Consider the following 23,575-nt stretch of genomic DNA (forward strand, 5'->3'; position numbering starts at 1 on the left):
CATTGTACAGCACCGTCTCTGAATTAAAAGAGGACAATAATAATCATGCTGGGTAGATAATCAAGCCACAATAATAATACAATATATTTAGAGGATAGCAGATTAAGGAAGGCTGATTCATGCCCCCAGTTTTTTTGAAGGGGTCAGATGAGGTGATGTTCACATCTATAATTTACATTTTTCGGAAGCCATCCTACTCTCGGGTATAGGAGGAATTTTCAATGCTATGATCTCTGCAGGTGGCAAAATGAGGTCTAAAGACATCTGGTTGGCTCTGTTTAGTTGGAAAAGAAATAAGGCTGGTTTTTGTCCAATTATGACATCTTGCAGTAATTTTGTCCTGTATTATCCTTTTTTGTTGTTTCTGGGCTGTATTGTCCAGACTCTGAATCATAAAATGTTCACATTGAAGTTAAAAAGTGATTTCATTTTGGAGAGCTGTTTCAATGGCGAATGTATAGATTTATTTTATTATCTTATCATGAATAGTAGTCAAAGGAAATATTTGCTGGGCTTTGGGACACCACATTTGGGTGGCTATTATTTCGCTGTTCTTCCAAAACATGGATAGTTAACTGTATTAAAGGCATCCAAACAGGTACCTGATTAAAATTAAAATTTCTGACAAGTGCTGGAAGAGTACACAAAAGAAATAATAATCAAAGGTGTTCCTTGCCATATAGCATCATCTCAAATAGAATTTTAGAGCACGTTCTCCAAAAATATTTGAAACAAGTAAAGGATTTTCCCTTTTCTTATTCCATTAATGGGTTAGTGAGTGAGCAGAGTGGTTGCCTACCTAACTTGGAAAAGTTTGTAAGAACATCTCTATTTATTGTCCCAAAGGTGCTTTTTCAAGAGTCAACTGGACTTTTTGGTTTTTCTTTGAAGACATTTCTCTTCTCATCTAAGAAGCTGCTTCAACTCTGGAAAAACCAGAAAGTCCAATTGCCTCGTGAAAAAGCACCTTTGGGACAACCATGATCTGGATGACTGAAAATCCCCATAGATATTTTGTAATTTCTATTTATTGAATGCACATCGCATTCAAGTGGGAAGCAGTGAAGCCAAAATGGATTCATCCAGGGTCACAGCTATATCCAAATTGAAAATTGCAGCGCTGCGCCCTCTTCCCACACACAAAAATTAAACTCCCATTGAATAAAAGGAATTATTCTTGCAGGGAAGGGTTTAACAGGGACACAAACTAACAGGTCAGCTTATACTGGAGCTTATTTAATGACCTTGAAGCCGAAGCACAATGGCAGAGCTTAACGATCTTTCTGAAGGATTCCTAGGGTCCCAGCCAAGACAGAAATAGTGTTATAGCCTTAAGGGACCACAAAATCCTGTTTTGAGGGTGCCACACACTAAAATGCAAACCATCGAACACACTTGCAAGAATCAAGCTTGAACTGAAAGAATTGAAAGTTGATGGGCTGAGAAAGAAAAGAAAAAAAGAGGAATGTTTCTCTTTGCTATATTTTTCCATTCTTGTTGAAAAACCAAGCTGGGGAAAGGTTTTTTTTTGTATTTGTAAGCCAGGAACAATTGTACAAACAGGCCAGTCTTCCAAAATCTTTTCAGTTGTAGATTGTTTCTCTCCATGCCATGACATCTTCTTGCCAGCTTTCTCTCAAGCATTGCTCCGTTGCTTTCCACCAACATAATCTCAAGGGAAGGGCTATTGATTAGTTACAGACCTAGGCATTTTTTGGAGAAAGGGGAAAAAACAGGAAAAGGCTATTCTCAAGTGCCCTCTAGTGGCTTATTTACTAAAGTGGGAATGATTGTAACCATCTCTCAATTATGAACAATCTTATCTTGGGTTCAATATATTTGACAGAGAACAAAAGGGTCATGAAGTATTGATTGTTCAGCATATCACATGCTTGCCTGATCAACGTTCTGGCTTTATGGTAGTGAGCTTCTTGCTCTTGTGAATTTAATATGTTTAAACATTTGTATAAATATTTGCAGAGAAGAAACAAGTAAGAATTTCAGCGGCTGAAAAACAGGGTTCCAATGCCAGTTTAAAATTTGCTTATAACAAGTAGAATTAGATAAGGCCTGCTTACTTTGTGTCATGTTAATGCAGCAGCAATTTTCTAGCTTTGATGAGCTCTTTACTATGGTCTTGCCAGACCAGGATTGCAACTAGTACTGTACTTGAATGCCTTGTGGACTCTATTCAACTCAGTTAATCAGACACATTCTCACATTTGAGGGCGGGACACTGAAACGTCATTGTGTTGCCAAGTGCCCCAATTGAGACCATGAAAGTGTGGGGAGGGTGTGACATCCACAATTGCAAGGACCCATTGTAAACCCTCCTTGTTCTGTACAGTCTTCACTTCAGCCATGGAATGTGGACTATCTATAACTGATTCCGAGTGTCCTTTTAAATTGCAGCTTGTTTTTTAAAAAGTTCCAGTAAAAATTTGATTGGAAGATTATGATTGTGAACAAGGGTTTTGGGGTAGGTTTTAAGTAGTCTCTGAAAGTTAGTTATCTTTGGCAGATTCCTCTCCCTACAACAAGCACTAAGTAAACACAGCCGGAGTGATCTATATTCTTCTTCTTGCAGTAATGTTTTAAAATACATCTCTCCCTTGTAAGAAAAAAAAAAAATCCCACAATTTTCTATCAAAGTTTATTTACATTTTAAAAACATGTACAAAAATATACCGTATAAAAGGGTTTTCTTTATTTCTGCCCAGTTGATCCAAAACCACCTGAGCCACGTTCCGTTTCATCCAAAACCTGAAAAATAGAAGAAATTCATTTAATTGAACAACAGAGGAAAAAAAGTTGTAAACAAAAGTGCACACATTAATTCCCAATTGTGGTCCTCACTAACCACAATTGGGATTGCCAACTGTCACAAAGAGACAGTCATAAAGTGTAACATTATATGACTGTGCCAGACATATAGCATCATGTGACCCTGACTTGCCACCCCCTTTTCCACTGACTTTGCTTGTTGAAAATTGCCATGAAGGTCACAAATAATGACTGGGATGCTGGGGTTGGCACAAATAAGTACCTGTTGGGAAACCAATTATATGACTTTGGGGACCCAACTTGCGATGGGTGCAAGTTCAGTCCCCGATGTGGTAAATCTCTTTTCTTAGTGTTGTTGTAAGTTCAAATGGTAACTGAACAGTCTACCTCTATATGTAAACACCCTAAACATTCTAATAAATGACAACCTAGGTTTCTTATAATCATCCATAACTAATATATTTTCAGAAGGAATTTGTTATATTGCTAAAAACTCAATTCTGCAGACCACTGACAAAAAAAAATTGAGCTTTTGAAGTAAATGTGAACCAAATAGATTCCACCCTTATCTCTACATTAAATAAATCCTTTTAATTCCCATATTTTATTAAATAGTAAGATATCTGGGTTAGCAGTTATTTCTTACCTTGACTTCTTCAAGAACCGGATAGTAGATGCGCTCACAGATTAGTTGAGCAATCCTGTCACCTTTTTTAACTTAAAAAAATAAAATTAAATCAAAAACAGATATTGTTTAAAAAACACACACATTATCAAGACATTGTCAAGTAATTCTAAGGAAAATGCCAGAACAATACTGCGTAATTAAACTAAGGACAATGTAAGGAAATGGGCTTGTTTCTCCTCTTGGAGATTGGATGACTGCTTATAAAGTCCAATTGGATACATATTATTTACACCAGGGTTCCCCACTGTGGTCAATATCATTCTGCAAGGGTCAATGGGACTACCTGTTATTGTTTTGGCTATTATTGATAAGTGCTGTTGGTAGTATTTATTTTCATACACTAAATGTTTGGAGGACAAAGAACAATCTAAAATTTAATAAAGAGGTTGATGAGCTAAAGAGTTTGAGAAATTTTGGTTAATGCTATATTTGCAAAGGCAATATACATGTTCCCATCAAGGGAGAATTGTCCTGAAGCCCCCGCGGTTGCTCTGTCAAAACTGATCAACACTCACTTTTTTTTTTTTTTTATATATAAATTTTTATTATTTTTTTAACATAAAAAACACAACAACAAAACATAAAAGTATCAGCTCCCCCATATTTTTGTACACACCGTAAGTCGGTTGGTCCATCGGTTTTGTGCATTCACCTCATAGTCACAATTACAATTACTTTATATAATACTCTTATCAATACAAATTTATAAATCCTAGTATCTCTATTAAAGAAAAAAAAATAAAAATTGACTAAACTTTTATTCGGTCATGCCTTTATGAGATAACTATATTTTAAATATTTTATTCTAAAACAAATCTTATAATCATACCAATTCTATCCCAAATATGAAAAAGAAAGAAACAAAGAAAACTATTATATAAATATAGTATCAAAAACCAATAAAAGGAAAGGGAAAATAAAGTCATTATTATTCCTTATTATCTAACTTTTATATTTTAATATTTCATCATTCAACCATTGATAGAAAAGATCCCAAACTAAATAAAATTGTTTATCTTCTTGCTCTCTAATTTCAAAAGTCAATCTACTCATCTCAGCACATTCCAAAATTTTCTTTACAACTTCTTCTTGCAATGGAATTTTCTCATTTTTCCAATTTTTTGCAAATACAATCCTAGCAGCAGTCAATACATTTACAATCAAATATTTCAACTCTTTACTATAAGTATCTGGTAGTATTCCCAATAGAAAAACTCCGGTTTCAAGTCTATATGCTTCTTTGTCATTTTTTCCAGCCACATGTGGATTTTAGTCCAATATTTTCTAGCATCCTCACAAGTCCACCACATGTGATAGTATGAACCAGGTTTCTGATGACATTTCCAGCATTTTTCGGATTTGTTCTTAAACATTCTTGCTATCCTTGTCGGGGAAAATGCCACCTGTAAAACATCTTATACAAGTTTTCTTTATAGGCTGTAGACATTGTCATTTTATAATTTTGCGACCATAATTTCTGCCATTTCTCTAAATCAATCCCATATCCAAAATTCCTCCCCCGCAATCATAGTTTCTTTAACTTGTTCTTCCTCAAGCTTAATTTGCAATAAATAACCATACAATTTTTTAATCACCTTTTCATCAGTACCCATCAAAATCTTATCCAAGTCAGTTTGCTTATCATAAAATCCCTCTGCTTTGGAATCCTCATAGTACTTTGAATATATTTGCAAATATGAAAACCAATTCATCCGTATACCTTGTTCTTCCAATTTTTGCATCGATTTAAGTTCACCCTTTTCATCTAATAATTCCCCATAGTTAACTGTTTGTTCCTTTTTATAGATTATAGGATAAGAAAACGCTTCTATCGTCGATAACCAAACTGGAATTTTCAAATAACACTGTTTTTTTATCTTCTCCCAATTCAACCACAGAGACTCCCGTATATAATGCCTTCTAAAATACCCCTGTGTTTTAGTTCCTTGTACCATAAAAAAGCATGCCAGCCCAACAACAAATCATGACCTTCTAATGTCAACAATCTGGTTTTCCTTAATGTTATCCATTCTTTAACCCACGTCAAGTTTGCAGCTTGGTAGTACAACTCCCAATTAGGCAGTCCAAACCCTCCTCTAAATCTAGCATCCTGTAAAAGCTTTAACTTTATTCTTGCTTTCTTACCTTGCCATATATACTTCAAAACAATTTTATTTAAATCCTCAAAATATTCTTTTCCAAGCCTAATTGGTATTGTTTGAAACAAAAATAAGACTCTGGGTAAAATATTCATCTTAATTGTTGAAATCCTTCCTATTAATGACAATTGTAAGTTCTCCCATTTTTTCAAGTCTTGAGCTATCTGTTGTTTAAGTTTAATATAATTATTCTCCTTCAATGTACTACATCTTGATGTCAAATATATCCCCAGATACTTAACCTTGTTTGTAACTTGAATTTTTAACAGTTCTGCCAACTCTTCCCTTTGTTTCAGCAACATATTCTTTGACAAAATCTTTGTTTTATCTCTATTTATTTTCAAACCAGCCACCTCCCCATAGACCTCTATCTTTTCCAACAGTTTCGAGGCTGTTTCTATAGGGTCTTCCAAGATAAAGACTAGGTCATCTGCAAAGGCTTGTAGTTTAAATTCTTCCTTTTAATTTTCATTCCTTTTATAGTTTTATCTTCTCTGATATTTCTATTCAACACTTCCAAAGTCAATACAAATATCAAGGGAGAAAGAGGACAACCTTGTCTTGTGCCTTTTCTTATATTAATAGGATCTGTAAATTCTCCCTCCATCATTACCTTAGCTGTTTGTTCATTATAAATTGCTTCTATTGCCTGAATAAATCTTCTAGCAAAGCCCATCTGTTCCATTAAAAGTAACATAAATCTCCAATTCACGTTATCAAATGCCTTTTGAGCATCTAAAAATATCAAAGCCATTTGCTTTTCAGGATGTGCCTCATAGTATTCCAGGGTGTCCAGAATTACTCTCATATTGTCTCTGATTTGTCGCTTTGGCAAAAACCCATTTTGGTCTGGGTGGATAAAGTTATTCAAGTACTTTTTAAGTCTTTCTGCTAATATTGAAGCAAAAATTTTATAATCTGCATTTAGTAAAGAAATCGGTCTATAATTCTTGATTTGCAGTAGGTCCGCCTCCTCTTTTGGAATAAGTGTAATGTAAGCCTCTGACCATGTTTTAGGTATCATCTTTTTTAACATAACTTCATTCATAACTTCTAACAGTGGAATACACAGTGATTCTTGAAAGATTTTATAAAATTCTACAGGAAACCCGTCTGGACCTGGTGCCTTTCCATTATTTTGTTTCTTAAGTGCTTGACTTAACTCCATCATTGTTATATTACTTTCTAGCATTTCTTCAATCTCTTTAGGTATCTTAGGTAGATTTGCATTCTGTAGGTATTGTTTAACTTTCTCCTCGTCAATGTCTTCTTTCTTATACAAATGCTTATAAAAATCATAAATAATCTCTTTTTTTTCTTTGCTGCCATAACAAATTTTACCTTGGTCGCTATTAACTGCGTATTTTCCTCGACTCTTTCTCCTTTCTCAATTTGTATGCTAGCCATCTACCTGGCTTATTTGCATCCTCAAAATAATTCTGTTTAGCATTCCTAATTTTCTGTGCCAGTTCTTCTTTCTCTATTAAATCCATTTTATGTTTAGTTATATCCAGTTTCATTTTAACATCTTTTCTGTGTGGCATTTTCTGTAATTCTTTTTCAAGTCCCTTATATTCATCATCCAAGGCTTTAAGAGTTCGCCTTTTCCTGTTGTTCTTTTTCTTGTATAGTCTATTATCAAGCCTCTAACATAGGCCTTCATTGTGTCCCAAACATTCTGTATTGAGGTGTCTTCTTTTCTGTTCTCTTTAAAGAAGAAGGCCAATTCTTTCTCCATCCATTGTATAAATTCCTTATCCTTTAAAATAGAATTATTTAATGTCCATCTCGATCTTTTCCTTTGTCCCTTCCATTCAATTGTCAATGGGTTATGGTCAGCCCAAGTACTTGTTTCAATATTTACTTCTTGAATACTAGACATTAAATCTGTTGAGATCCAAATCATATCCAGTCTGGACCATGATAGATGCCTATTTGAATAGAACGTAAATTGCTTAGATTTATCATTTCTTTCCCTCCATATGTCTTTTAAAGTTAATTCATCTATCATTTTAAAAAGGATTTAGGAAGAGTTTTCCTGTTATGCTTTACTGTTGTTGCAATATAGTCAAGTCTATTATCCACAATTCCATTAAAGTCTCCCATCATAATTACATTAGCATAGTCAAGTTCGGCAGTCTTAGTATGTAATTTTCTATAGAATTCTTCCTGTTTATCATTCGGTGCATAAATTGCAATCAAAAGTATCTTTCTATTATTGTCCATTATTTCTACCATTAATATTCTCCCATCATCATCTGTATAAATCATTTTTGCTGGAATGGCCTCTTTAATATATAAAACCACCCCTCTTTTCTTGGATTGTGTCAAAGAGGTAAACAATTTCCCTAATTTTGGTTGTAATAACAATTGTTCATGTTGCTTTTTAATATGAACTTCTTGTAAACAAATTATGTCGAACCTTAATTTCATTAATTTATGGAAAATCTTCCTTCTCTTAGCAGCTGAATTCAGTCCATTTATATTCATTGTAATCAATTTTTTTCTTCCATAATTATGTTTTATATTTAGATTTAACCACTCTCGTGGGTCTTGCCTCACGTTGATCTTTAATATCCACTTGTCCACCTACTGCACCTTCTTCTTTTCCAACCTCCATTTGTTCCTCTTGAGATTCAATTGATGGGACCTCCTTTCCTGCTCCTCCTTCTCTGCCTCCAAAACCTCTGCGCAAAACAGTTCTGCTTTCTCAATTGAATCAATTCTATGTCTCTGTTCCTGCCACGTAAACATCAATCCTTCTGGAATCAACCACCTGTAAGACACCTCTTTTTCCAATAACCTTTTAGTCAGGAATCGGTATTCTCTTCTCATCTCTCTCACTCTTCTAGGTATTTGTTTTAAAACCAAAATTTCTTTACTTTTGTATTTCAGTGGCTTCTCTCTTGCTACTTGCAATATTTGTGTCTTCAAGGATTTTTAATAAATCTAATATGAACTTCTCTGGGTAGGTTATTTCTCATCGCATATCTTGTAAAAACTCGATATATCTCATCAATTCCATCCATCATCTTCTCTTCTGTTATCTCGAGCGCCTCCGCCAAGATTCCTACCATTATCGCAACCAAATCTTGTCCTTTTTCTTCTTCTATATTTTGGAATCTAAGATAAAATTCTGATCTATCCAACTCCCACTTCAACATCTCACTTTTTCTTGTTCAATCGCTGTTAATCTATTGTCGATATTTCCAATTTTCTCCTCTCTTTGTTTGCCTCCCTCTTCAACATTTTGGAGTCTCTCTTCATATTTTTCCATCATCTGTTCCATCCTACCTGTTCTTTGTTCAATAGTATCCATTTTTACCTTAAGATCTTGAATTCCTTGCATAATCATCTGAAGGATACTCTTTCTTGTTCTTTTTCTTTCTCTTTATCTTGCTTTAACAATGTCTGAATTGAACGCTGTCCAGATGGTGGGGAGGCAGAAGCAGACATAGAGGCACCCGAAGATATAAATTTCTTACTCATTTTAAGTGGTTCCAACTCTTCAAGTTTTTTCAAATTTTAATCCACAAAAAAAAGAGAAAAAAATATGAAATTTTAATCCAAGGTAAAAAGGCCAACAATAAAAAAGCCAAAAGTGAGAGAAAAAAAAAAAAAAAAAAAAAAAAAAAATTCTTCAAATTCTTCCTGACCTTAGTCCAATAAAAAAAGAAAAAAAAAAACCATAAAAAAAAGTAACAGTAAAAATAAAAACCCAATAATAATAATAAACAAGACAAAGCCAAAAAGGAAGAAGGGAAGAAGAAAAAGAGAAAAAACAAAAAACAAAACAAAAACCAAGAAAAATAAGTTTCTTCAGATTCCACACCTTAGTCCAGCCAGAAAAAAAAAAAAAAAAAAAAGAAAAAACCTCAATTAAAAAAAGGAAAAAGAAATAGTCCGCTAATGTACATTAAAAAAAAAAAAAAAAAGGAAAAAAGAGAAAACAGGATCCAAATAGGCAAAAGAAAAATAAAATCAGTTAAATCAAAATAAAATATAAGTAGAAAAAGAAATTCAGAGGCTTCCTTTGCAAATAAATCAAGCTTAAAAGTCAGGACCTTGATGTTAGTGAAGGGGTTGGCAGAACTCAAAAAAACAACAACACTGCACTCTATTTAATTATCCAAGGCTCTAATTATAACTCCCTTCTCTTTCCCACAAGCTTCAAAGCTGAGCCATGTATATCCAGAAAGACACCTGTAATAATATTCCACAAAGTGCTTTCCTCTATCTTATCAGGGATGTCCTTGAGAAGAAGAGTCTATTTTTCTTTTTTTAAATATTTCCGAGCCTCTAGGTGGCAGTGTTACAAAGTATCATAGTTCTCACTTTCCCCCTCCTCTCTTAAGGGAAAGCCGACTTGCAATACACAAAACAAAAACCGAAAAATCAAACAAAATCAAGAGAAGCCTCTAGCCCAGAAAAATAAAAATAAAAAGTCCAGAAGAAGAATAAAACATATGAATATATAGAAAAAAGAAAACAGTCCAGTTATCCAATAAGTAACAATAGAGTCCGGAAGCAAAGAAAAGAAAAATGGATTCTCTCTTTGACGTTTCCCTAAAAAACGCCGCTAAATCAATTTTGTCAAAAACAAAACAAAAATCACACAGGTTTCTTCAGATAATTAGAGTAAACTTTCCAAATTCAAAAATTAAATAAAAAAAAAGTTCTCACCCAACCGACAAACTCTTTCTCAAACTCTTTCCGTCTGAGTCGCCCGGCCTCAGCAGCATGGGGCTGCCTCTCCGCCGCTGGCAAGAAGAGCTTCACCCGGGCTCTCCAGGGATTTTGCGGTATCCCCGGAATCCTCAGGATATGCTCTTCACGATGGCTGTCCCTACGGGACAGCGTAGGTCCGTTGGACCGGCCAGTGGCGGAGATATCGGCTGCAATCGAAGAGCTCGATTGCAGACCGTATCGCCACGGCGCAAGCTCCTCCCATCTCCTGATCAACACTCACCTTTTACATGTATATTCTAATTTAAAAGCAGGAAATTTAAGGAAAGTATCAGCTTCACATTATTATTTTTACCTTTAAATGGTTCCTTTCCAAAGTTAAACAATACAACACCAACATTTCCCCTGTAGTCCTCATCAATTACTCCAGCTGTTAAAAAAAGAATGTAACGGTGTAGATGTTTCACTGTATATTTGAGACCAATATATATTCAATTAACGCACACGAAAAAAACCAAAAGCAGCCACTACCAGATCAACCAGGTTAGCTATGCTGGCAAGCCTCAAAAGCAACTGGGTTATGGTCCACTGCACAAGATTATTTTACCATTTGCACAGGAATTTGTTACGCCTTTAACCCTTTTTTTGATATCTGTAATAGATAAGGATATATATTGCAAATATTGCTTTAAATTCACTTTAGCAATGTGTTTCTATGATACATCTAAGAGTATTAATCCAGTAACAGAGTTTACTCTTTAGTTGTACTTAATTTCAATTAAAACTGATGAGGCAGAAGGCATGACTTAAAATCTACTATGTTTAGTAGAGCATTAGTCTTATTAGCTCAGGAGCAAATGAATCAATGTGAGGATTCCTTAAAAATAAAAAGTTTGAAAATGTTTGTTTCCAAACATTGCTTAATTGAAATAAATATATGCAGTGGATAAATGTATCTAGCCAACTATAATTCTACAGAGCTTAGTTCACGGTCAATTGTTTTAACAGATGTGCTTTAATTAACTTGATCATAAATTATTGCAAAGAACATATGCTCCATCGTTTAGCTTTACTAAAATTATAGGGAGCTTATTTTCTTTTGCCATCTTATCAAATATGTAAATTAATGTAAATAAGCAAAACCACATTTTGGAGCCTGTCAATTTATTTCACTAAGAATTGTTTTTTCTAAATTAAGAATGATGAAATATGCATTTTATGCTGCAGCAGCTAAATGCATATACTGATATAATTGCATTCAGAAACAATTACTCACCACCAACATCAATGAAATGATTTACAGCTAATCCAGATCGAGGAGCTTAAATCAAAGACAGAAAAAGTGTTAATTATGACTCTTTTAATTTTCACAAATAAAAGTTTAGCAAACTTATAAGATTACAATTTTTCTGTTTAACAACTTACCAACTCGACCATAGCAGCCAGTAGGAAGGGCAACCTGAATATCTGTTTTCACAACAGCTTTCCCTACGGCAGGGACCTCACAGTCATATGCACTACAAAACAAAGAGTGCAATGTTGGGGGTTTTCAGTTCAATGTGTGGGGTGTGAAGGATGTGTGTTTGTTTATTTTCATGGTCATGATGTGCACTGAAGATGGCGTTTGATTTTGTTGTACAAAGTGCAATGACAATAAACTAAAACTACACTAAAAATGAATAACTAGGGGGGAAAATCAGTAAGTTCAAATTGTATGCAAAAATCATTTCTTTTTATACATTTTTTATACTCAGGTAGTTCTCGACTTATGACCACAATTGAGCCCAAAACGTATGTTGCCAAGCAAGACAATTGTTAAGTGAGCTTTGTCTCACTTTCTAGCCAGTTAAGTGAATTACAGCAACAGCAATTACTTATTGCACTTTACAGTGTTTTACAGCTCTAAGTGGTTTTACAGAGTCAGCCTCTTGCCCCCAGCAATCCGGCTCCTCATTTTATCCATCTCGGAAGGATGGAAGGCTGAGCCAACCTTGAGCCTGGTAAGATTCGAACTGCCAAATTGCAGGCAGCCGGCAGTCAGCAGAAGTAGCCTGCACTAGTGTGTTCTAACCATTGAACCATTGCAGCTGTTAAATTAGTAACATGATTAAGTAAATCTTCCCCATTAACTTTACTTGTCAGAAGGTATTGTGGCTCGCCAGTGGAGCTGGTGGCAGACTCAGTGAGGAGGTTGGGGAGGAACATGGGCCAGTCCTGGAGTCTGGGGAAGGCTCTGACGAGTGCTCTGTGTTGGAAGCAGAGATGGGGCCAGGGCCATCTTACAGTTATCAGCTGCCTTTGAAATCGGAGATCAGTGGGGCAGAAGAACAGCTGGAGCCTGTTCCCAATATGCACATGTGCAGAACTGCCAGGAGAAGGAAACAGTTAAGGAACAACAGTCAACTCAGGAGTAAAGCCATAAGTGGACAGTGAATGGCCCTCCCATAGGGAATAAAGAGCAAAAGAGGAGCAGTGTCTCCAGAAGACAATTAGTTCATTTAACTAGGGTGAAGATTTGTTTGCTATGGCCTGGCAACTCTCCAACCGTGAGAAGGTCTATAGTTGTAAATCACTCTTGAAAGATGGTTTGCCGGGACTTTGCTGGATATGAATGAGAGGAATTCACATTAGCCTAAATATAAGGGGTTTTGTTGGGACGAAGAGTCTGCTTTGTGATTTTGTGATGCTTAGGTCAGAACAGAAGATCCCCAAACCCGATCAAGTGACCCCAGGACATTGCAACCCTCATAAATGTGAGTCAGTTGCCAAGTGTCTCGATCCTGATCACGTGACCACAGGGACGCTGCCAAGGTTATAAGTGTGAAAAAACGGCAGCGGTGGGATTCTACTGGTTCGGATCGGTTCTATAGAACTGGTTACGATTCTGCGCAGTTCAGAGAACCGCCAAACCACGTCTCTGGCTGGCACCTCCCCTCCCCATCCAGTCAGTCCTTACTGCGCATGCGCGACATTGCTGACTGCATTCTCCCCGGTCCCAGTCGCTACCTAAGGTATTTCTTACCCCCCTCCCAACGATCAGCTGTTCTGATGATCAGCTGTGCTGGGATCCCCCTCGCTGTCTTACTGCTTCGCCCAGGCGGCTTCCCTGAGGCCCAGGAGGCAAAAAGGGGTGTGTGGGGGGTTTTTTTTGCTGGTGTGAGGGGTGCATCCCCGTGTTCCATTTTTTTCCCTTCCTGGGAGCAAAGCCCCCCCCAATAGAAGGCTTCCCCAAGGCCCCAAAACCAGGGTGGGGTGGGATGCTCCAAAAAAAGAAGCCACGCCCACTTAGCCAGGCCTACAGAACCGGCTGGCCGTAAGTCATATTTTTCATTGCCGCTGTCACTTTGAACGGTCGTTAAACTAATGCTTGGGAGTCGAGAACCATCCGTACAACTGACATTCGTGCAGTTTGCGGTTGGTGGGAATGTTGCGTTAATCCACAGCTGCACGATGATTGCCGTTTGCACGCTCACAACTGCCCTTCCAACAAGGAGAATCAATGGAGAAGCCGGCAGTAATAGAGCAAACTGTGTCCCTGCCGTCACAGGTCTCATTTAACGACGCCATTGCTTAGCAACAAGAGTTGCTGGTCCCCCATTTGAGGTTGTTAAACGAGGACCACCTGCAGATTGGAGTTACAGGTGGATCTTGGATTCAAATGAACGGATTACCGTTTTATCTGTACCAGTTATAGTCTTATTTGCTTGGAAAAGTACTTGGAGAAAAACTGTTTTATCAGTTAGCACAGAATACTCTGAAAAAAGCCGTCTAAAATTCAAACAGCTCAATATTTATTATTTAAATTCATATAGCTGCCCATTTCACATCTGACAGCCCACCATTAAAAAGAACAATGCAGCAATGACTGTTTGATTAAAGATCGGTTTCAAGCTGTAAGAAGTCCACCCTGTTTCTTGTCTCAAATGTGTTTTTCCCCCCCAAAAAAGGCAGCTGGACTTTCTTTGAAAACGTTTCACTTCTCTTCCAAGAAGCTTCCTCAGTTTATCTGAAAAAACTACTTGGATGAGAAGCGAGACATTTTCAAAGAAAACATCAAGAAAGTCCAGCTGCCTTTTGGGGAAAACAACAACTTTGAGACAATTGCGGCTTGAAGTTTCCACAGAAAAACCCTGTTCTTTCTTACCTGTACAAATCGTAGCCCGCCGCCCGGGAAGATCCTTTAGAAGGCGCAAAAGCGTTTTCGGTCAGCTTGACGAAACGCAGAGTCTGATAAACCGTGTCGCCGTTGGGAATATCCAGCGCGGCGCTGGAAGATTCTCCGGGGATTATTGTGGAGACTGGCATGGCGAAGGCGCGAAAAAAGGCGGCTAATTCTGAGGGAAAAAAGAAGACTGGGAGACGCCCCGAAAGCCCGCGCTTTTTTTCTTTTTCTTTTTGAAAAGGAACGGCCTGCGGCACCAACGGCCAATGGGCGCGCGCGGCACCAACGGCCAATGGGCGCGCGAGGACCCCGTTAAGGACCCTCCAATGGGCTCAGGGCGGAGGCGGGATTTGCCCTGTCTTGTCAGAATAATAAAATAATAATAATGACGTTGGGTCGTCCGAATCGGGATTTTCTTAAAGGGGAAAAAAAGAAATAGAGAGCCTAAGTCTCTGGGAATTTCATTTCGGATTTGGGCGGTCTTTTCTGCCTCTTCCAAAAGAACGGTCGCCAGAAATGCCTGGTTCGTGTGTGAGGGGATTTCGGGGAGGAAGGAGTTTCGGGGTGGAAGGACCCGCTCAGCCTCCCTCATCCCTACTTGAGGCTTGCTAATTTCAGTCAGATAAATAAAATGGCGGCTGCTTTTCTTGCGGGAGGCAAAAAAAAAAACACCAAAAACCCCACCCGCACGAATGAGGTTGTTTAACTGAACTACCGATTTCCCCCGTCGTTGCGGTCTGCTTTTAGGACGGAACCCAATCCCCCGCGTATAGGAATGGTTTTGCCCAACGGTGTTCGGCGAGGCCGAGAGGGCCCTATTACTCCTTATGGAAGAGTCCACCTTCCTCTAAGGATGGGGGTGGTGGTGGTTAAAGCTTTGTCCTTACTGTGCTTGAGGCAGCGCAGGGGAGCCATGGCAGCGTCTGAAGGACCTTTTTTCGGCCTCGTGTTGCTCGTTCTTCTGCCTCCGAGACCGGAGAGGGAGAAAAGCAGCCTCGCTGTCTCTGGTAGATCGGGAGGAGGCTAAGATGGCAGCCTTGTCTTTTCTCCCCTTCTCCTCGGCCGGGGGTCGAGAGAAGTCAGGAAGGCTGCATTCACACGAGACGTCCTCTAACCAGGGTTTGGCTTCAGAGGCCTCGATTAAGACCCAGCCTCGCTTCCCCGGGGTGACTTTGCCTGGAGAGAAACCGGAACACGGACCCTTTTAGGAAAAGCTGCTCAGGTGGGATTCCCTGAATGGGGATGAAGGAGCCTTCAGTTGCGTGAATGGAGGACTAGGAACCAGAGACCTTGAGGATGATATCTATATATGTGTTTAGAATAGAAATTAGAATAGAATAGAATTCTTTATTGGTCAAGTGTGATTGGACACACAAGGAATTTGTCTTTGGTGCATATGCTCTCAGTGGACATAAAGAAAAAATAAAATACATTCATCAAGAATCATAAGATACAACACTTAGATCAGGGGTTCCCAACCTGGGGTGCGAGACGATATTCCAGGGGGTGCGAGAAAAGTCCAGGTAAATAATAGGTTATTGGCTATATGTTGGCATTTTTATTTATTATGCAATGGATTAACTTTGTTTTCATTTTAGAGTTAAGTATCGTTATTTAGTGGCCGTCACATACATAGCTGAAAAGATTCAATCCTACCATATATTTAATGCATTCAGTAGTTCCTAAAGTCTAAATTTCAGGGGGTGCGAGGTTCGAGTGAAATTTCTTTAGGGGTGCAGGGCGAAAAAAAGGTTGGGAACCACTGACTTAGATAATCATAGGTTACTAATAAGCAATCAGATCATACTAGGAAACAAAACAATATAAATTGTAAAGATACAAGCAACGCGGTTATAGTCATAAATGGGAAGAGATAGGTAACAGAGATAGGTATGACACAATTATAGTCATGAGTAGAAAGGAGACAGATAAAGGATGAGAAGAATAATAGTAATACGGTCTTAGTAGTTTGACAGTGTTGTGGGAATTAATGGTTTAGCAGAGTGATGGAATTCGGGGAAAAACTGTCCTTGTGTCTAGTTAATCTGTAAAGGGCTGTAAAGCACTATAAAGTGGTATATAAGTCTAAGTGCTATTGCTATTCTGGTGTGCAGTGCCCTATAGTGTCGTTTGAGGGTAGAAGTTGAAACTGTATATCCAGGATTCATTTATCAGTCAAATTTATGCAGGTAGTCCTTGACTTTTAACAACAGTTCATTTAATGGCCATTCAAAGTTACAACATCACTGAAAAAAGTGACTTGTGACCATTTTTCACACTTGTGACTGTTTCAACATCTGCACGGTCATGGGATCAAAACTGAGCCGCTTGCTTGTCAACTGACTCATATTTATGACCGTTGCAGCGTCCCAGGGTCATGTAATCCCTCCTTATGCAACCTTCTGACTGGCAAAGTCAATCGGGGAAACCCCCGTGGTACTAACTTAACTTTTGCAATGATTCACTTAACGGTGCCAAGAAAAGTTGTAAAAAGGGGGAAGCTCACTTAACAAATTTCTCATTTAACTTAAATTTGGGGCTCGACTGTGGTTGTAAGCTGAGGATGGCCTGTATAATTGCCCATCTTTGGAACTCTGTTTATCAAGATTATATAGCCATCTACCCCACATGTGAGAAACAAGCCATTAAAACCAGATGTTAATGTCATCAATGGACTACCATCATATACACAATGTAATCTTGTGGGCTCCCTTTTTAAATTTTATTAAATTTTTATGCTGTCCATTTCCCCTGCAAGATGATTGGGTGGATCCCTAAATCCATGGGATCCTGAAGCCTGCTGGAAAAAATTTTTTTAATATATTTCTGGAGAGTTGTTGTTCTCCTTTTTTTGTTCAGAGGTTGCCAGACAAAGAATAAGAGGCCATTCCAAGTTTGGAGTTATCTGAATTTTTTTTTAATCCAGCCCCCCTAAACAAAAAGAAGGCACCCATGATGAAGGCATCATTTGTATTTCCATTGTTTAAAAATCCAAACATCTCAGTTGGAGGCTTCTTTTATCTTGAGCCTCTTCACCAGCCTTAGTTGGTTTTAGAAGCTGATTATGGCAGTCCTGGACAGGCTATGGAGAGGGGAGTCCAACAAACCCAAAGGCACTTGGAGGAAAATGCAGTGGACTCCCATATCAGTCTGGCAAAATTGCAAGGGTGTATATCCTTGTAAGTCACCTTGAGTAAGTCCAGTTGAAGGAATGCCCCTGAAAGCAGCCCAGCCTAAATTGGTCTTGAGCTGGCTCTGCTTCTGGAGGTTCTGTAAATCCCCTGAAAAGCAGACTATTGACAACATGAAGGGTATTTTTTAGTATTACAGTATTGGCTGAGCTATCCAGTATGGCTTTGTCTCTACCTTTTTTAAAAGATTACTAGCAGTACCCAGAAGTAAATTCTATATTCAAATCAGCAAACTATCAATTCCTATCTTTGCATCTTGCAAAAGGCAATTTCAAAATGTTGAATTATGACTTGCCCGAAAATTCTTGGAACTCCAGTTCTCCTGGGTCGAGAAAGGTTGATTAAAACAAGACTTGTTTCCCATATGCTGTCTCATTTTGAATTCTGATGTCTTTTGTCAATACTTTCTCTTGCTTCCCCCAAAACTAGTTAAATATCCTTTGATAATTTTTATGGCAACAATCCTGTATATTATATATTTATGGCAACAATCCTGTATATTATGCTGAGCCTTTTTTTTCAAGAAGAATAAATTGATTTATATCCATTCCTGCTTCTTATTACAAAGCCAATAGTTTCTGCTCTCAAGAATGCTTCTACAAAACTAATGTTGTTTGGCGATACTATGTCAGTAACACAAATCTTTAATAAAATATGTCTAATCAAAACTCAAAAAAATTTCTCATTATTTGGATGAAATTAATTCTAAGATCATTGTGTGTCAAATGTTATGAATGGCTAGTAATATTTATCATCTGAATTATGACCAATGACGTATTTTTGTTGCCAGTTTATGATGCTTTGAATAATAGGAATTTTAGTGCACAAAAATTTGTGATGAATGTGTTAGTTTTTCTAATGTTCAGTGCAGCTTGTGTTGCAACAAATTTAATAAAGATGCCTCTGATATTTTTTCACACGGAAACACCCCTCCCCCAAAATAAATGGATAAATCAAAGTATGCAATAGGGATAAACCTTTGATTCATTTTTATTGTTAACATATTAAATTAATATACAAGTTCAAATATTCTTACCAGACAGAAAAAGATTAAAATTTATTAAAAAACATTTCTAAGTTGTGCCAAGGCACTGTGTTAGTTTACTTCCATTTATAATTCTAAACAAATCAATATCACTATGAAATTTTTAAAAATTCAGGTTAGTACACATACTTTTGCTTTCAAAGTTAAGTGTTGATTGAATATGATTTCAGCTTATTTTGAGGTAATAATTTGAAATTACATGTTATGCCTTATAAATCATGACATTTTGCTCCCCAGTTACACTGTCATGAATAGAAAAAATTACAACCAGATTTATTTATGGAGCAAACATTGAAGTTATGTCAAGCAGGTATAGCATTGAACAGAAAATCATAAATTTTGGATTCTTTGGGAGAGAATGGAAGTTTTTGCATAACTAGAATTGTACAGTACTCTGGACCACAGGACTGCAGTAATTAAATCTAATGCGTTCATAATAGGAATGGAAGTTAGTGTATATTATGATATTCTTTGTGATGAAAGCTATACTTCTAAGTGGGACTTGAAATGTGCAATGCAGATTATTTTTTCTTTCCAAGGTACTCTTCCATTTTACCTTGCCCTGTCAATCTTGGTTTTCCATTTCTTCTCCCCTTTTTGCAGATATGATTTGTTTTTTACTCTGAAATACCGATAGCAAAATATCCTGTTGGGAGTCTATTTGATATATTAAGTCCAAAATGCATGGTAATGGACTCCAGGGGAGAGTTATGAGTAAAATGTTAGTACATTTTTGTGGTTGCCTCGAATGAGCAAAACTGGAGGTAGGTTCTTGGAGAGGATTTCTAGCCAAGCCATGTAGAGGTAATCCGATATAATTCCTTTTCTTGCCACTGGTAGGCTCCTGTTGAATTAAATAGGAGGAAGTATTAGTAATACTCATTGCTAGTATATAAATAGTCTCCTAGGCTAGGGTACCAGATGGAAGCAAACAGAAAACTCTAATTTGAACTGTAGATGACTATAATTCAATTTACAATCTTGTCCCAAAGTCTCAATAGGGACAACAAATTAAATATATATATATATGAAACTTACACAATAATTAGATTAGCAGCTCGAGAGTGCTCCTGTAAGAGTTCATTCAAACGGACCTGACGGTAACTCTGTTTAAAATCAAAAGTTGATTACATTAGAAATAAAGTTTTCTATCATCCTTAAAGTTTAAATACATCCCAGACATTCTTCTTTATGAATAACTTTGAAATAAGTCATGTACAATTCTGCCTGTCTTTGGATAAATCTGTTGACTGAAATATGACTTTCGCAAATTAAGTATGTAATTTGCAAATTGGAAGCAAGAAACAGACTGGTTTGTTGGATAATTATTTTCTCTTATTAAATCAATATAAATCCATATTTATCTTACCTCTTTAATGAAATACTCATGACTACAGACTATAATGACTATGGACATAAGGAAATTAAGAGTTGGAAGGATTTTAAAAATGTATGATTAGTCTTGTGCTCAGATCAATGATCTTACTGAATCCTACTCTGATCCTACTCTGGCAACTGTCCCAGAAATGCTTAATGTTGAGAGAATATACAATGAAGTTTATCATATGTACTGGTCCCATTCAGCTAACATACTATATATCCCAAATTAACATTCACTATTGGCGTTTGAGCAGTGCAAAGAAAACGTTTAGGGTTCATGTTTTCTGCAAAAGCTTTGATGTGGGATGACAGAAGCTGTTGCAGAATTCAGTACTAAATTATATCTCTTGTATTGGATGTTCTTCCCATCCATCTCCTGAAGAGTGAATCTCAGTTGGTGCAATTGTTCAAGTGCTGGCCTACAAACCAGAACACTGTGAGTTCTAATGAGGAACAAGGACCACAGAAATTATTGTTGCTAAGTGGTCCTGACCTAAAGACCACATAGCTTGGTGGGAATTCTGCTCCTAGTTAGGATTGTTAAATGAGGACTCCTTGTATGGATTTTGGAAAGCATAAACTGTAGGGCAATTAAAGAAATACTGCCTTCTCTTCTAAGTTAGTGTTTCTTAACCTTGGCAGCTTGAAGATGGGTGGAGTTCACCTCCCAGAATGCTGGCTGGGAAATTTTGGGAGTTGAAATCCACCCACGTAAGCTGCCAGCAATGAGAAACACTGCTCTAAGGTTTGAAGCAATGTTTCTGCCAACTCAAAAACTTTCTCCAAGTCAAAGGAGGTTCTTATGTTAATAAAACAAATAATCTCGATCAAAGCTATCACTTTAAAATGGTTATGCGTAAAATTTAGTTGGAAAGAGCAGGTGATAAAAACCACGGATATGATGGATCCCCCCCCCCGCCCCGTGGTAATCTATGCCCTGCCTTCTCTTTCAAATAGCTCCTTTATAATGTCAAAGGTGAGTAAAGGTATGGCTGGTTACCTTTTCCTTGAATGCTTCCAGTTCTGCATCAGTGATTTTCCATGGCGCTTCTCTCTTTAATTTCTCAGCAGTTGTTAAATCTTTGCAGCTTTCATGAAGGCGGTATGGTTCAATCATCTCTTCAAAGAATTTCCAGCTGGAACAGAAATTATAAAGAGACTTCACAGCAGGACTCTTAACTCTTCATTTTACAGATATTCTTAAGATCGGACAAGCTCTTGGCTGTGGAATGATAGCTGAATTCAGTAAAAAAAATCTTTTAAACTGTATTTATCAGGTTTTAAGCGTGGGCATAGCCATTGCGGCATAGTAACAGTTTGTCAAATTTAAATTTGTCACTATTCCATATTGAATTTATTATAAAGTTATAAGTAATATTTCATTTCACAGTTCCACAGAGTATATTCATAGTTGTGTACACAAGAAACAGGACTTTCCTTTTTTTGAAAAAGTCTTGCATTATATCATATTATTTTTTTATTACTGTTGATTGTAAGATTCAAACTCCATTGAACATAAGTGAAATTATTTCATATAAAAACAAAGGTGTCACACTATTGTGTCTATGTTGCTACAAACACAACATACATAGCTCTGGAAATTAGTTCCAATAAATATAATGTTGAAGTAAATTGGCTACATCTAGACAACTAATACTAAGCTCGTATAGACTTCTAAATAATGGCATTAGAAAGATTTGAATGTGATACAATATATTTTAACTTGCACTCTACCTTGGTTTCTGATAAAATGCACTTTGGTAGCATATTTAAGCCCTGAAAAGTCTCAGTGGTATAGCCAGGCAGGGTTCAAATCATGTACTTACCCTTGCATTTGGGATAATACACTACAATTTCAGCATTCATTTAACTTTCATTAAACAAATTATAGCCTTTATAGCCACAGTTCAAGACAGAATAAAATATCTCTCAATTCATCCAAATAACCACACAGAACAACAGTGGTTAAAATTATTTTGCATGTGTACAAATGAAATAAAATAAATTATAGTTATGTACGTAATAAGAATATTATCCTTTAAAAGAAAGTGGATGTCAATGGTTGCCTGACATCTCCTTCTTTAGGAATGCTCAGCTATTCCAATAATACTTTAAAATTCCATTTTTCTTTGGCAGTTTGCTACCTTCTCTGCAGTAATAGAATGATCAATGAACATTATTTCAGTTGGTATTTTTTCCTAAATGGAAAATAAGACTTAACCAACCGCAAGAGCAGGTTTTACATATTCCATTTTTAGATGTTTTCTTTTAAAAAAAATCACACTTCTTAGAAACTGGCTGAAGCTTACCTCTCTTTACTGGGTTTCATGTTGATGTCTCCAATTATATTAATGTCGGCAAATTTTATTCTGAACTTACTTAAAAGTGAAGCCATCCTGAAAAATTAAAAAAAAAGCAATCTGTTTTAATTCCAACATTCAGAAAGCTTGACTTGTGATACCATATAATCCATATGCATGCTACCTTCCCACCAAAGTGGTCCCTCTTTTTCTACTTGCATTTTTACATGCTTTCGAACTGCTAGGTTGGCAGAAGCTGTCACTTCTAATGGGAGCTCACTCCGTTAGAGGGTGCTAGGGATTCGAACTGCCAAACTGCTGACCTTTCTGATCGACAAGCTCAGCGTCTTAGCCACTGAGCCACCGCGCCCCATTCTTTCCTCCTATATATGCAAATAGTTTTGGAAAAGTGACGGAATTTAGGAGGGAAGGGACTGCATTCCAGAAGAGCAAGATGCGACTTAGTTCAGATAGTTTGTGTAAGAGAAAGAGGGTGAAGATGTCCCCTCCCTAATAATTCCTTTATGGGGGTGGGGGGGGTAGTAACATATTTGAGTTCATCAAGATTCGGTCTTCAGATGAGGAACAATCAAGAAATCTGCTTGGAAGAATCATAAAATGCTTTGCTTTTCGGAGCCTGACAAAGAAGCAGTAAAGATTTATTATTCTCAGTGTAAGGATATAGATTTTCTTACATTAACTTTTCTTCTTCAAGGCGAGTAACTTTTCCACCAGTAAAGATCTTCAGTTTGCAATCCTTCCACTTTTTCCGGAGTGTCAGAATGTAGGGAATTAGGAGGATTAACCCTAGGTGAAAATATTAGATCAAGTTATATGTTCACACAAGTGAAGCAAGTCAGAACACAATTAAGGGGAAAGCATTTTTTTCTCTCGCTATATTGAAAATGGATGGCCGTTGACTTGGAAAATCTTTTTTTAATTACATTTTTTAAGTTACTTGTTTTGCACATCTTACACAGGGTTATAATCATGTTCCTGGTACATAAGTTGGGTGGTGGTCTTTGGGGGGCTTACCTCCATCATCAAACAGCCACCACACGTCGATGGAACCCTTCCCTTGGTTCTTTTTAAACTGAACGCTAGCTTCAAGCAGCCGTTGATTGAATTCCCCAACGTGTACTGAAGAGATTGTGCTAATGCTGCAATCTGAAATGAGAGA

At 37.1% G+C, this 23,575-nt stretch overlaps 2 protein-coding genes across 3 annotated transcripts in view; both read right to left on the reverse strand.

The window, feature by feature from the left end:
* Positions 1–1,387: 1,387 nt before the first annotated feature.
* Positions 1,388–15,560, reverse strand: DUT (deoxyuridine triphosphatase). Of its 2 annotated transcripts, XM_087941449.1 has the most exons (8): positions 15,367–15,560; positions 14,462–14,651; positions 11,743–11,834; positions 11,594–11,638; positions 10,673–10,747; positions 3,431–3,501; positions 2,689–2,763; positions 1,388–1,703 (listed from the first exon to the last, which is right to left on the reverse strand). In XM_087941449.1, exons 1-7 carry the CDS (start codon positions 15,392–15,394, stop codon positions 2,707–2,709), a joined length of 558 nt encoding a protein of 185 aa, XP_087797575.1. In that variant the 5' UTR covers positions 15,395–15,560; the 3' UTR covers positions 1,388–1,703; positions 2,689–2,706. The 2 variants fall into 2 exon arrangements, with proteins under 2 accessions (XP_087797575.1, XP_026565506.1); XM_026709721.2 differs by lacking the exon at positions 1,388–1,703 and having other exon boundaries at positions 2,640–2,763; positions 15,367–15,559.
* Positions 15,561–18,681: 3,121 nt separating this feature from the next.
* SLC12A1 (solute carrier family 12 member 1) overlaps positions 18,682–23,575 on the reverse strand; it is a 43,356-nt gene continuing 38,462 nt past the window's right edge. Inside the window, 6 exon segments of the mRNA XM_087941426.1 lie at positions 18,682–19,559; positions 19,754–19,821; positions 21,096–21,231; positions 22,405–22,491; positions 23,091–23,202; positions 23,431–23,562. Of these exon segments, the coding sequence (XP_087797552.1) occupies positions 19,424–19,559; positions 19,754–19,821; positions 21,096–21,231; positions 22,405–22,491; positions 23,091–23,202; positions 23,431–23,562 (671 nt within the window). The 3' untranslated portion in view covers positions 18,682–19,423.

The sequence above is a fragment of the Pseudonaja textilis genome, chromosome 13 (assembly GCF_049901715.1).
Source record: "Pseudonaja textilis isolate UNSWEBS1 chromosome 13, rPseTex1.2, whole genome shotgun sequence".
In the NCBI taxonomy this organism is placed as follows: domain Eukaryota; kingdom Metazoa; phylum Chordata; class Lepidosauria; order Squamata; family Elapidae; genus Pseudonaja; species Pseudonaja textilis.

Bases quoted from the DNA above. Each gene is read 5' to 3' on its own strand.
- DUT (XM_087941449.1), bottom strand. From the start codon at position 15,394: ATGGCTCCCCTGCGCTGCCTCAAGCACA. The intron at 11,639-11,742 runs GTAAGTTGTTAA...CTTTGATTTAAG, and splicing joins TGGCTGCTATGGTCGAGTTG to CTCCTCGATCTGGATTAGCT. The intron at 10,748-11,593 runs GTGAGTAATTGT...TTTTTTTAACAG, and splicing joins TCATTTCATTGATGTTGGTG to CTGGAGTAATTGATGAGGAC.